Raw genomic sequence first — 14,214 nt, 5'->3', positions numbered from 1 at the left:
TATTTGTTTACTTATTTATTTTAATTATTTATTTTTGTTTCTATTTTTATTTTATATTTTCTTTTATCTTCTTTTTTTCTGAGTTAATCCTTTGAGGCACGGTGACATTGTTTAAAACCACCTTTGTAAATATTTTTCTTTTTTTTAATCCAGCTAACACAGTGGCTTCAACAATCGGTTGAAATAAATAAATAATAAAGAAATCGGTTTCCTCAAGCGAAGCCACCGTCTCTTAAAGTATTAACTAAAATAATCAGGTAATTTACTTTTTAGTTGGGATATCTCTTGGGGAATACTTTTCCGAAGAAAAAATAAACACTGGTTCACAAACAAGACAAAAGAAAACCAACCAAACTTAATGAAGTAAATGAAGAAGATTATATTCAAACTAGACTCACTACTAAACCCGTTCTTAAAATTTAAAAAATAAACGATATTATGTACGAAAAATGTTTTCAAATGTTTAGCAATAAGAGGTAAAAACTGTTGAAAAGTTACTTTGCTTGAAATCTAATGCATTCAACATTCATGCTACTTTGTTTCAAAATTGAAATTTTTCTCCACCTGTAAAATTTTTACGAGAAGTGCTAAAAAAAATGTAGTATCTACGCATTGAAAGCAACAAAACTTAACTTGCCTATCAAAAAGAGACATCATTCATCAGAAGAGACAATAAGTTGAGGTTATTTCTTTAAGGATAAAATTGGGTATTTTATGTTTGAAAAACGAAACCTACAGTGGCATAACGGAAAAACATGCATTAAACGACGATGAACGTTAAACCACCAAGAGGAATAATGAAACACAAAAATATTAGCGGTTCCCGAAAGTAATTTTTTTTTTCACAGCCCAAAATTTCTAACAAGTTCTTTTTTCAATCAATGATGTGTAAATATACCCTTGCCATCAACAACTTTTTGACAACTAGTGTACAAGTTTTCAATCCCGCATCGATAAAAATGAATCATTTATGGAGAAAAATATCTGGAGATGAAACTTTGGATAAAAGGAATGTTCCATGTTTTATTTCTTTCAATTAGAACAAAAGGAAATCAGATGGTGCAATGTCGAGTGAGTGCAGTAGGATAAGAAGCTCACTATAATTCAAAAATATCTTCCAGGGCTCGTTTTGAGCTGTGTAGTCTTGCATCTTGCATAATTATTCCGACTGTTACATGGCAAAAATCTTGAACAACTTGCTGGTATCCAAAATGCCATCTCCAGACATTTCGCCCTGAAACTAATAGCTTTTTAACAATACGCGATTGAAAATTGACACCCTGGATGGCAAAACATTGCTGATAACAAGGGTAACTACACTATTGATTAAAAATAGAAACTTGATAAATTTAGAGTCTGTTAAAACTAGAATCACGAATTAGAACCATTCGAGTCCCAGAAAAGTACGACTATATTGAAGATTAAGACCAGAAACTTACTTTATTTCGTGATGAATTAAATATTTTAGATCCTTGCTAGTTTTGCATTGAATTCTATAATATATGAATTTCAGAAGAAGTTAAAGGGGGGGGGGGTAGTTCAAATAAAAGAGAATTTCTTAGAATATCAAGACGTCAGACTATTAAGAGAGGACATAGTCTTAAGAGTTATTTAACACAAAATTATTTTTTCAACCAAATTTTACGTTATTCTTTAGCTCAAATTCAGCACTCAGCTGTAAAAAAAAAAGAGGAAAATGTTAGCATTCTACTCTGCAAAATACCTTTCCAGATCTTTATCCACTCGAGAAGTTGTGGCATATTATGAAGAATAGGATCCGAGGACTCTTGATAGCCAACAAAGGATAACTAATTATGTTACGGAACAGTAAATGGGAGAATATACGAAAGAATGAATGAAAAAATGGTGGAACAGAAGGAACAAAAGATACGAGATGCATTTTTTTCATTGACTAATATTTTATTGCATGTCCATTCCCTCCTTCCAAAAATAAACTCGTGGAATTTTTATGAATTCAAAGTTTTATTTTAGCCAATATATATAAAACTGCTTTAAATACAACTTTTGATTATTAAATGAAACCTATGATTTTTTTTTAAATGCCTAACATGTTTTATTTGAAAATACGATTAATAATAACTCTGTTGCAAAAGAGCAGAACCATTGCAAGAATTTCGTTACCTCTTGCAATATTTGTGATTTCCTTACGTTGTTCTTTTATGGTTACTTCGTTGACTTTTTATAACTGAAATAAAAGTTTCTCTGACATGAAAAAAAAATTCTTTGGCTATGGTTTATGTGAAGTATCAAATGAAGAGAAAAAAGTAATAAAATTATTTCAAACTCAAACACTAAAAGAAATAAATAACGGATTCAAAAAGAAAAACCATAATAACTTTTAAATTTTCGTTGCTCTAATGCACGTGTTAATTATCTGTGAACAAATTCTACACGTGCAATTGCTCATTAGAATATGTGTGTCATCGATAGATAGGAAATACTGCCGAGAGGGAAATATTGTAATTTAGACTTTTTTTCGCACTTTTTTTCAGAGGAAACCAAATTAGCAAATTTTTTCAATAAAGCTTACGTAAAATGAATGACAAAAATTAAAAAAGAAAAAATTGCAGTTACTGCCCCTTTACCAGAATACTACAAAGCAATAATCCAGCAAAAGTACCTAGTTCGTGCAAAACATTCGCGCTTGAACACACGCCAAGTAAGCCGAATGTACTTGAAGTAAATGCGACATGTGTGTAAATATGGTAAAAAGTATAGAATGAATTTTTGTTTAAATGAGAGATTGTTTGAATTTTGATATGTAACAAACGCACACGAACTGTTTTAATATTTGATAAACGTTACATATTTACAGCAATACTTTAAGTACAAAGAGCGTTTTAACATTTGGTGCACTTATTCCGATATTTGCAAGGACATCTTTAAAGATAAATCGACAAACTTTCTCGCAGCGAAGGTATTTTTACCGTTATTGCTTCTCCGTAGATGGCAGCTCAGGTCCGCCTTTTAACAACATACACAAAAGTTTGGAACTTAATTGAGTAAATTCATCAAAAATCCGGTATTCTTTTTTTCCCAAATATAATTTTTAGAAAAGCAGCCAAAATTTGGGTAGCTTAATTTCTTACCCATAGCGGGAGAAAACCTTTCAAATGATGTCTTACTTATGAAGTATGCTTAAATAGTGTACAGATTACAAGATATTTTCCTTTCGTTTTCAGTAACTTTACGGTTAATAATTGCAGAAGTAAAGAAAAATGGTATGTGCTAAAAATATATATATTCCATAAAATAATTAAATTTATCTTTCATAAAGTAGTTATAATCGTAAGTTATCTTGTACTCTCCTAAAAGAGCTCATAATTAAAATATGTTCTATGAGGCTCTATTGTAGCAGTGAAATAATGATCAAGATTGGGAAATGTTTTTGATTGCCTGTGGCAAGTAGAAATAAATTTATCAGTCGCCACTTTTTTTTTTGTAAATCAAAGAAAAGTAGCTAAACAAAAAATTAGCTTTTAAATTGCTGCTAAAACATTAAACATCACCATTTGAAATTAGAGCTAATATAACGAATTAATGGTGTTATGTAATCGGTAAAACAGGTGGAGTTAAGAAAAATGGCGACCGGGTGGTAAATGTCACAAATTTTAAGTCGCCACTTTTTTATTTAGCCGCCATATGACGAATGGTGACCTTTAATCTTGTCACAGTGAATTAGCTTTGCATTTGTGCTTTTACTTCGTTGTCTTTTCAATTGGTATTTTGGTACTTTTCCGTTAAAGGTACGTCACTTGGCACATTTTTTATTTCTGGTAATTTTAACTTATTTATCGCTATTGGAAACTGAAAAACTCTTAGTTGGCGACATTCAACAACTTGAATTTCTCAGTTCTAGGGTTACCATATACTTGTAGATACCGCTAATCTCGTCGCTAAACCAGATGACGTATCTTATACGGAAACTACCTATATTTTAGCAAACCATTATTTCCGGTTATTTTGCATTTAATTTGACAATTTTTGTTTCAGAACCTCCTCGAATTATTAATCACTGTCTGGAGCACGCTTCTTGATTCAACTACGTGATGGTGAGTATTTTTCTTTTCAATATAAGTTCACTTCGGTCAATAAAACTACATATTTCTTGGAAAGGTTCAACTCAAACAGCAAATCATTCTTTTAAATTCAATTTGTTGGTTATATAACTTCACTGAATAGGATTTAAAAATAGAAGGTTTCAAGCACGTCTTTTTGTTATATTTCTTGCTAAGACCTTTATTACGAGTACATTTTCTCAATTTATTATAATTGCAAAATGAATTAAAGTATTCTCTTAAGTATCCCACACGTATTGTGCTCAAAAATTTAACCATCCAGGTTAGTCTGACCAATAAATTCCCAGTGAATGAAGTTTTTCTTTTTTAACCTCCAAAACGCACGAAACATTTTTTTTTTTTCGGAAAAACAGAAGATTTTCTTCTTTTTTTTTTTTTTTTTTTTTGACAGAAAATAAACATATAGGTGTAGTGTAAGTTATTTTTAACAATTGGAGGAGGGGGATGACAAGGGGGTGAGCAAGGGATGAAAGCTATAAAAAATATATAAACAAAATGCAACCGATTTTATTATCTTATGTATGTTTATTTTGAATTTCAAAATGTTAAAGTCAAACTATCAAGCAAGCGTCAGATTTGCTGAAAATCCAGTTAGGCAATAAAAATTGGCCACACCTAAAATCACAACCTTTTAAACATCAAAAAACTACGTTGCGCCAGAAAACGTGAATAACTCAAGAAATATATTGCGTATTGTGCCATCTATGGCAAAAATGTTTTATAATTATCTAGCCTATCTATTTTCACTAGATCGGAACTCAAACAAACATTAGAAATAAACTAACGCAAGATAAAAGAATGTTAGTATCAGACACGAGCATGTGCAAATTTTACGGTAACGTCCCCCCATCTGTGTCAAACACGGGCATATGCGTTAAGTGATTAAATTAAATTTCGTAAGTTCAGTGATACCACTTCCTTCTAATCAATTCCGAAAAGAAAAAAACTACACAATTATGTGGGTGTCTAATAAAAATATTGTCGACTTGGTGAAATCTCTGCAATTTTTCACCATGCCCATAAGCTCCAACATATATAAATAGTTGATGAGTCACAGGGCGTCTAGTACACATGTATGAACAAATGCAATGTGTCCCACTCTTGGTGACTTTTGGGTATTGCCGCCAAAAAAGCGTCACCAAGAATTGGATGCACACCAATTTTATTTCTCCAAGTGCACATGTTGCTATATCCTTCTTGGCGATGCTTTTTTTATGTGTGATACTTGTATGAGACAGTGATATTTCCTACAAGTAACAATGTTACGGGCATCATTCAACATAAAATAACTATAGAGCGTATTAAAACAACATACTTCACGGCAAGAAACATCGCGAATATAATCTGCCATACTATTAAATAATGTAAACTATTTTTTTATACAAAAACCGATACATATTATTTAAAATACTAAAGCTAGCTTATTTATATTGCAACTGAGTACTTAAAAATATACCAATAGAAATAAAAACTTTTTAAACACATGCAGTTCACTACACAAGTTCTTCGCATACTCTTATAGAGTAAGGAGCAAAGTGGTTCAAAATACGATATTTCAAGAGAAAAGAAACATCTCCAAAATAAATCTTAGTAGTAAAATATATTTTAAAAAATCATTAAGTAAACTGCGAACAGGATTGCTATAAAAATATCAAAAACGATACGTGAACTACAACACATAAAATAACAAAACATTTTCGATTTTGAAAGTATCAAACTTAACCAATTTCTGTAGCAATTCAATACATAAAAGATACATTCATGGAAATTAAGACGTTCTAAAAAAATGCATTTATCTACACAAAAAGTTTTTGTTACAGTTCATTTGTAAGAAAAAACCTCGAAAACAAGAAAAGTTTTTTAGTTTGCTATATTTTACGTGAAACGGAATAGTAGTTTTCACGCATTCAATAATAATTAACTATAAAAATAAAATAGCCACAGCATTACTCTTATTCAACATTATTTTTGTAATAATTCAGTTCAAAAAATAGCATACATTAAAGGAAATGAAAATAATAAAAATAAACAGTTCTATACGAGCAAACTCAATATTTTACAAAATTAGCAAGGTTAAATAATTGTACAGACTAGACTGAACGTTTAGCTATGAACTTCGTTGGTACAAAAAGTTCAAATGAAAAAAATTTAGAACTTATGTTTGTATTCTGTAGAACCCAAGGCAGGCTTCTCAAACAAACAGCAAAATCCAATCCACTACACACAACACTAACAATAAATAAGCTGATTTCCAAAAAATGGCTCCGCTATGCTAAATTTTATGAATTTCGAAAGTTTACCCGCTAATCTAAACTTTCTCACACACAATAACTTGATTTCTAAAATGGTTACGCTATGCTGAACGTAATGTCCTCCCCCCCCCCTCTTTTTTTCCCAAAAACATTGGACTTTTAACCCTAAATACGATTGACACTGGAATTGAAGTGCAAAAAACTCGAACACCAGCATTTATTTTACGGTGTTCCAGTTATTTTTCCTTTAAAAATTAAACTTTCCAAATAGCTGTAGACACGCACTTTTGCAACTCCCACTCAATGCAGACTTCAAACTTGCGCCTAGAATTCTAGATTCCCTATAGGTTTAAAATCACAGTAAGATGTCAACATTGTTGCCAAATTTGAAAAAAAAAATGACGCTAACAGTTGGCGAAAACGTTTTTTACTATGTTGTGCTAAAACTCAAAAATTACCTAAATGAGGGGGGCGGACAACAGTAGCACCTTAAAATGTAGGCAACTTTGAAAAAAAAATCGAGACATTTTAAACCAATATCCCATTTATACTCGCAAAGTGGAACAATCTTATTGTGTAATGCACACAATAAGCAATGTATAATATTTCAAAATGACTAAACAAGCATAAAACTTCTAACTAATTTCACCAGGATATGGCATTATTTTCACTAAAAAATGCATAGTCTGGCACTAGCATAAAACTGTCTGTAACTACTAACGTTAAATCATACCCCACCTATGAGATTGATGTTCCGCACCAAGGGTTACAATGCTAGCAAGAACTGAAAAATATGTTTATGTATGTATTTAATTATTTATTTATTTTTCAATTCCCCGTGTTGAGCTAAGGCAATTCAGTTCACCACCATTAAATACACTCATGAAAGGGAAAACGAAAATGCTAACGTGTTTCAACAATATTTAAACTGATTAGAGATGATAGTTAAGACATATCACAAATAATACTTGTTTCCCACTCACATTCAAGTTTTTATCATGTCAGTGTAGATACTTTCAGGCATTTACATCAAAAAAAAAACTGAACATTTTGGTGTTTACTTACAGCTTTTGGTCGAACCACCATTCGAAGAAGAACATTTTCCTCGGCTTGCAGACCCTCAACAACTTGAGTCTTGTTCTGGTTGAAAAGAAATAAGATCCATGAAAGTGCTAAAATCGAATTAAATTAGACCTACAACCTAATGGTTGAGAATAAGTTTCTCTTCTACAATACCTGCTCAAAACAAACACTAGAAAGACTTCCTTCCCTAATGTGTCTAAACTGAATGCACAAAATCAGCAAATTTTAGGAAAACTTGTTAAATTGAAGACATGATGTAGGTGAGTGTGAAGCCGAAAGAAATGCTTGTTGTTGAAACTGATTTTGATGTACGTAGTTGGATGTGAAGTGTACTATGAATCTGTTTCTCATTTTTGTACATGTATAAAATAAGATAATAAAGTTTTGTTTTGGTGTTTCGATTATCTTTTCTCCTCCAGCAGTTACTCACATAAAAGGCACAGTGTTGTTGCACACATTTTGGTTCAGAACTTTATTAAACTGATTTTATGTTTGATTTAAGAGCAGAAAACAAATATGACTTTATTCAGTAAGTTACCGCCCTATAGCCAGGGTTAAGGCAGAAATACATGAAATACACCGCCAGCTCAGTCAATTCCAGCCGAGGACTGCAGTTTCGTGCTAATTAGTACTCATCAGCCCGGCGTAGGAGTGACTGAGCTGGAGGTGGAAAACCTCTTAAGGAAGCCAAGAGTGCCAAACAAACTGGTAGCTAATACAGAATTAGCACTGACCAGACGATTTCATGTATTTCTGCCTTAGCCCTGGCTATAGGGCGGTAACATACTGAATATACCTTGCCTTCAAAATTCGAGTTGAACCGAACCATTGCTTCGGTCACTCGTCTGGTCAGTGCTAATTCTGTATTAGCTACCAGTTTGTTTGCACTCTTGGCTTCCTTAAGAGGTTTTCCACCTCCAGCTCAGTTACTCCTATGCCGGGCTGATGGGTGCTAATTAGCACGAAACTGCAGTCCTCGGCTGGAAATGACTGAGCTGGCGGTGTATTTCATGTAAATATGACTTTAGTTTTTGCCTGTCAGATCTCGTTCGTAAATTATGATGCTTGCGTTTTTTACGTGAAGGTATTAAATTAATTTTAAAAATTGGATTATTTTTTTTTAAAAACTTCTAATAATTTCTGTGTGACATCTTAAATAATGAAACATAATCTACAATTACTAAATTTAAAAGACAAAAAAAATTGTTCCACTCAGAAGGCTTATTTAGTTTGGTATTTTTGAGTGAGCTTTTTACAGAGTTTCTCTGCAGATTCCAATACTCAGGACTATCGGTCGTTGAAGGTGTTTTAGCACGTGCAACCGTTTGTTTACTGCTCATGAAGGTTGAGACTCGTGTTCTTAAAATATTGGGAGATAAATATAAAGAGTTTTTGTTTTGTTTTTTTTAAACATAATTACTTTGTTATGGCTTAATGCGGAATAGAATTCTGTAATGCAGTAATAACCCGAAAATAACAATTTTTGGTACGTTAGTGCAGAATATACTAACGTATGGCTCTAGATATATGAAAGAGAAAAGTTTAAAACTTTTGCGGAATTCTATATACAAAGTTAAATAACCCTTCTGTTCATAAAACCATGAAATCAGCAACTCATCCAACGTTTTAAATTCCAAAGGATTTCTTTTTCGAAATCATAATCAGTATAAAGCTGTTCTTAGCTTGTCAACATTGCCAGAAAATATTGTTAAAGTATATCATCGCGATTGCAATAAATAAACCTCGCTTGTGATACACAACAGATTTTACTACTTTTTGCTAAAAATGAATTTGAAATAAATACGATCAGCAAGCAACAAGATAAATTTTTAATTCACACCAGCATTGAGCGTGATCTTTCCACGTTGACAGCAGCAAGTATTAATCATATAAATTATGAAAATTTCAGAAAAATACTTAAAAACGTAGATTAAAAGTAAGTTCAGAACTATCGTACATCAACGGAACACAGAATTTTGCCAAATTATCGTGTTCTACAAAAACTAATAAAACTGGCAAGAAAACGCAGACAATATTTAAAAAAAAAAATGAAACTGAGCCCATAATTATTTTTGAATATAAAAAAATATTTCATTGATTTTTCATCAAATAACCATGAACGAACTTGCAGACAATATTTTATTGAGAGAGATAACCTTCACTTTTTTTTCTTTTGACTTTTTTTTCTTTCGTATATGAAGATAGTAGTTGAGTAACTTCATCTTCTAAAATGTAGATAGTTTTTTTTTTTTTAACATGATAGAAGCATTTTGTCCTCTAAAAGATGTCCCTAATTGTTAATAATTTGCTGCGTAATTCAACTAAGGGAGAAATTTAGTTCATGTCAGCCAATCGAAGATGGTAAATAGGAAAGTAAACTCATTCAGTTCTGGAACGAACTTCTTCTCATTTCCTATGAAAATATCCCCATTGTTTAAAATTCTGAACATGGCTTGTAGTGCCAGCAGCTTTCATGACATGAGCTTGATTATGACTAGGAATTCAAGAAAAAAAAGTGAGTAATATTTTATGACTTACCGTAGTAAAATACCAGCTTACAATACTGGGGCCCTTGTAATTCATGCCTTCAATGGTCGTCTCAGCGCTGAAGACGTCAGCAATTAATCCACGAGTATAATACTGTGTAAGAATGAGAAGAGAAATAACTATGAATATACCATATGTATACAGGGAGACAAGAAATAACTTCGACACAAATAATACACTATAACTTTAGTGCTAATGAAAATATTACGACCAAACTTCAAAATAAATATGAATACATTATATCGTCGAATATATTTACAAATTTTCAAAGTGGCTACCTTTAGGATTAATACAGAGCTTTAAACGTGTCACAAAATTTTCGGCTCTGGGCCACAACTCACTAACTCATATTTTATCTCATCCCTTCCACAAGGATTTCTTTAGAGATGCCAAAGTTTTAGGAAGTTTAACACACAACCTTGTCTCCGGGACCTTGTTGCACTGTTGAACTGCGTCAATGACCCCAATCGAATGGTTTGGGGTGTAATATGTGCTAGTGGGAAAATATCACTTGTTTTTGTTGATCACGGGAAAAAATCAGTCAAGAAACATATCGCAAACGCATTTTCGAAGATATTGTCTTACCTTGGTAGCAAAAGTTCTTTGGAAACAAAAGTTGGACCTTCCAACACGATTCCCCGCTTGCACACTGAGCTAAAAGCACTCAAGATTAGTGCAAGACACATTTTCCGGACTTCATTGGAGCTCAAGAATGGCCACCGTATTCCCCAGATTTGAACTCAATGGAATATTTTGTTTGATTCATCGCAAAGACAAGAGTGAGTGGTAAACCTCATAAAACTTCGGAATCCCAAAAGAAATCCTTATGCAAGACATAGGGTAAAATATCAGTAAGTGAATTGCGGCCCAGAGCCGAAAATTTACGTCAATTGATCTGCTTTTTCAAATTGTCCCTGCTCGATCATCCGTGGGTGGGATGAAATTTCATTGAGGCGTAGATGTCTTTGAAACTAATCTGATGCAAATTTTCAGCTTGCGAGATCCGAATCCTGCGGATCTAGGATCTCCGAAAAATAGTGCTCCAAAATGGCGGATCAGCTTTGTGAGACGAATTGCCATATTGTGGTAAAGGTAGCAAACAATTTTATTACACTGGAAGCATGAAATTTTGAGAGTTTAAAGTACATTTGGCTGTTGGTTCGTTCTACTATATAAGTGAGCTTGAGCTCATAAGATTTTGAGTAGCACGCATATAAACTCATGAAAAAACGCTCTTTTATACTGAAATCATCATTTTTGAGACCGTTTAATTAAGTAAGATGATTAGATCTCATGGTTTTCTGACATGAGTCTTAAAACTACACTACATAGAGCATAATTACAGCTCTTGTTCAAAGTTATTCACTCAATCGTTTTAGAGTAATTGACCCAAAACGTTGACTCTTTTTATTTCAAATTATCAACTTTGAGACCGCGTAATTAAAAAAGTTGATTAGTTGCCATGGGTTTCTTACCTGGGTCTTAAACTATACCACTAGGACAATAATTGCAGCTATGTCCCAAAGTTGTTGACCCGTCGTGATCAAAGTTATTGACCTTTAAACTTGGTCATTTTAAAAAAATCATCGACTTTGAGACCGCTTAACTACTAAAGCCAAGATAAACGAAAGCTATTTTATATTTCTCTTACTATTCTACTGTGGTTAGTAGTTAATCATACACTTTTCCCGGGATTTACCGACAGCTTAGCAGATATCCGGACTCAAGCAAAGTAAAAAAAAAACAGTTTAATTGACCTTTTCCCTCAAAGCTATGAGTGAGCCACCAAAATATTTGTGCTAGCATGTACCAAGTATCCAGTAGTATCCACATTTGAAAGAATTGGCTTGGTTCAGTCACTGCTTTTGAAGCAAAGCATTCATATATTTAGCACGACCTTAAACTTTGACCCCTGCTCAAGGACAAACAAATCAGTTTTTTAGAAAAAGAAACTTCACTTTTTCTCATCATAGTACCACTAACACATCCTGAAATTTTTACGAAAATTGAAGACATCAAACATCAAAAGTGTCCAGCATTAAAGAAAATCACTCTTAATAACGCATTCATTATAAATGTACGATTTTCGACTCTGTCAACATTAGAATCCTAGGGCGTTCGTTGGGAAACTTGATTCCAAAGAAACGAAAATGGTTAGCAACTTATAACCACCAGGAAATATTTTAAACACAATAGGCAAAAAAGTATCTTTAGCAGTTGATTTTAGTGCTTATCAGTGATAAGTTTTGAGCATGTTTTGACAAGAGGCCCGTAAGTATAAGAAATGTTACTTATTCAGCGTTTCTTAAATTGCGTTCTGCGAAGCCTCAGGGTTTCGATGAGATCATTTACGGATCCGGCGAACTTGCATACCTTCTTTTAGTTCAAATTACTCTTTTAAAAAAATCGGTAAAAATAAGGGTTGACTGAAATTTTTTTATCAGTGATTTATGCAATAACAGCAGAGAAAATACCAAACTGAGTTATTAATAACGCATTCATTATAAATGTGCAATCTTCGACTGTGTCAGCATTAGAATATAGATATTTTGTACAGACATTTTGTCATTCATTGAATTGACAACATTTTCTGCGGAATGCGTTTGCATACCTGAACAGCTCCTGATGTGAGATGTCACCAGAGGCTTTTGTACAGTTAAAATGTAAGTACCTGCGGGGATCTTCACAATCTTAAACCAACTCGAAGTTGTTCAAATTTAGCAGATCTTCAACGGCTCTACCAGACGAGTTGGTGTCATGATATAACCTCAGGGGAATGGACATTAAAGTCGTCAAGGAAAATAGTTCCTGTAAAAGGGTTAATAAACTAAAAGGGGGTAGGGGCACCTGTTGGGTTTCAGTCTGTACCCGGCAGCCGGATTTTCTTCAGTAGTCTGCGATGCAGATTAAAAATCCAAATTAGTCCTCGGGATAGTCCGACATTAGATTAATCGTAAAATCTACATCGGCTCCGAGAAATACTTGACACTAAGATACCAAACTTCAGAATTACAACGACACGCTACCCATGGATTATATACCAGAAAAGACGGTACTTATCTTCATTCGCTGAAATGCAAGATTTGTTTTCTTTAAAAGTTTAGGTTTCCCCCCCCCCCTCCCCCCAATAAAAATAGTCTTCAGACTTTCTCAAGAAGCTGCGACGCATGTCACAGCGACGCGCTGTTTCTACTACTTAGTTCCTGTAAACTTTGTTGGGTTAAAATATCAGCCTGATCAACTGGGATAATTGTATTTTAAAAATTTGCATAAAGTTTCAAACGACTCTGAATTTAAAACCGCAAAAAAGAGGAAAAGGGAAAACTTTACCGTTCCTACGACACTTACTTGACCACTGTAGTAGATTTTGGCTGCATCCATGTAAAAGTATTTTTTCGAAGTCGGCATGTCTTCTGTTGTGGTGAATTTGACACTGAGCACGGAGAATGTTGTTTCGAATTCATCGTAGGAACACTTCCCAGTTACAGGATCCAAGACGTATTGCACTCCTACCATAGAAGATACATAGTGACTTAACCATGTGTAATGACTTTCTCATTATCGCATGTTCAATCTATTTGCATGCGTGTGATATTTTGCCGCATATATTTCAGCTTTATTTCCGGAATTCTAAATTTTAGGAGCAACCACAAATTATGTCACTTCTTTTTGGAGGGGGGTCTTGAAATTGTGACAGTTTGTGACAAGGTGGAGGGAGGGTTAACGAAAGTGTGACATCACGTATGTTTATAGCAATACGTTTATGAAAAATAGCGTATGTGACAAAGGGGGGAGGGACATGGTGAAGTGTGACACTTTGTGACAAAGGGTTGGGGATTGAAAAGTTTAAAAACATTGTGACATCATTTATATGGACAGCTCTTTAGCTTTTAATTGTTACATATTGTAAGATATCTAACCCCAGAAATATCACTATATCTTACTGTTACTCTGAGACGACGATATGGATCTATTATGTATCAAAATATGCAGTATCAACTTTCTGGAAAAAATTTATGAACTTGAAAAATAAAGAATTGAACGTGTTGCCGGGAAGGGGTGACCGTTCGGTCACCCCTTCAACACGCTCAAAGCATTACCTTTTACTTTATATTATAATACATAACGTACATTTTATTTGAACAAGTAGTAACTTAAAGGTAAAATTTAAAACTCCAGGAATAAGGCTCAAATATATGCGGAAAAATCACACCCGTACAAATGAATTGAAG

At 33.3% G+C, this 14,214-nt stretch overlaps 1 protein-coding gene across 1 annotated transcript in view; it reads right to left on the bottom strand.

Moving 5' to 3' along the window:
• The window catches only part of LOC129231172 (uncharacterized), a 227,175-nt gene that overhangs the window by 167,611 nt on the left and 45,350 nt on the right, over positions 1-14,214 (bottom strand). The window contains exons 8-10 of the mRNA XM_054865420.1: positions 13,331-13,491; positions 9,974-10,075; positions 7,418-7,492 (exon numbers count right to left, since the gene is read on the bottom strand). Of these exons, the coding sequence (XP_054721395.1) occupies positions 7,418-7,492; positions 9,974-10,075; positions 13,331-13,491 (338 nt within the window). The remainder of the gene's footprint in view (positions 1-7,417; positions 7,493-9,973; positions 10,076-13,330; positions 13,492-14,214) is intronic.

Source organism: Uloborus diversus, chromosome 10 (genome assembly GCF_026930045.1).
Source record: "Uloborus diversus isolate 005 chromosome 10, Udiv.v.3.1, whole genome shotgun sequence".
In the NCBI taxonomy this organism is placed as follows: domain Eukaryota; kingdom Metazoa; phylum Arthropoda; class Arachnida; order Araneae; family Uloboridae; genus Uloborus; species Uloborus diversus.
The sequence above is the reverse complement of the archived record's forward strand: the minus strand, read 5'-3'. Positions and strand labels throughout refer to the sequence as shown.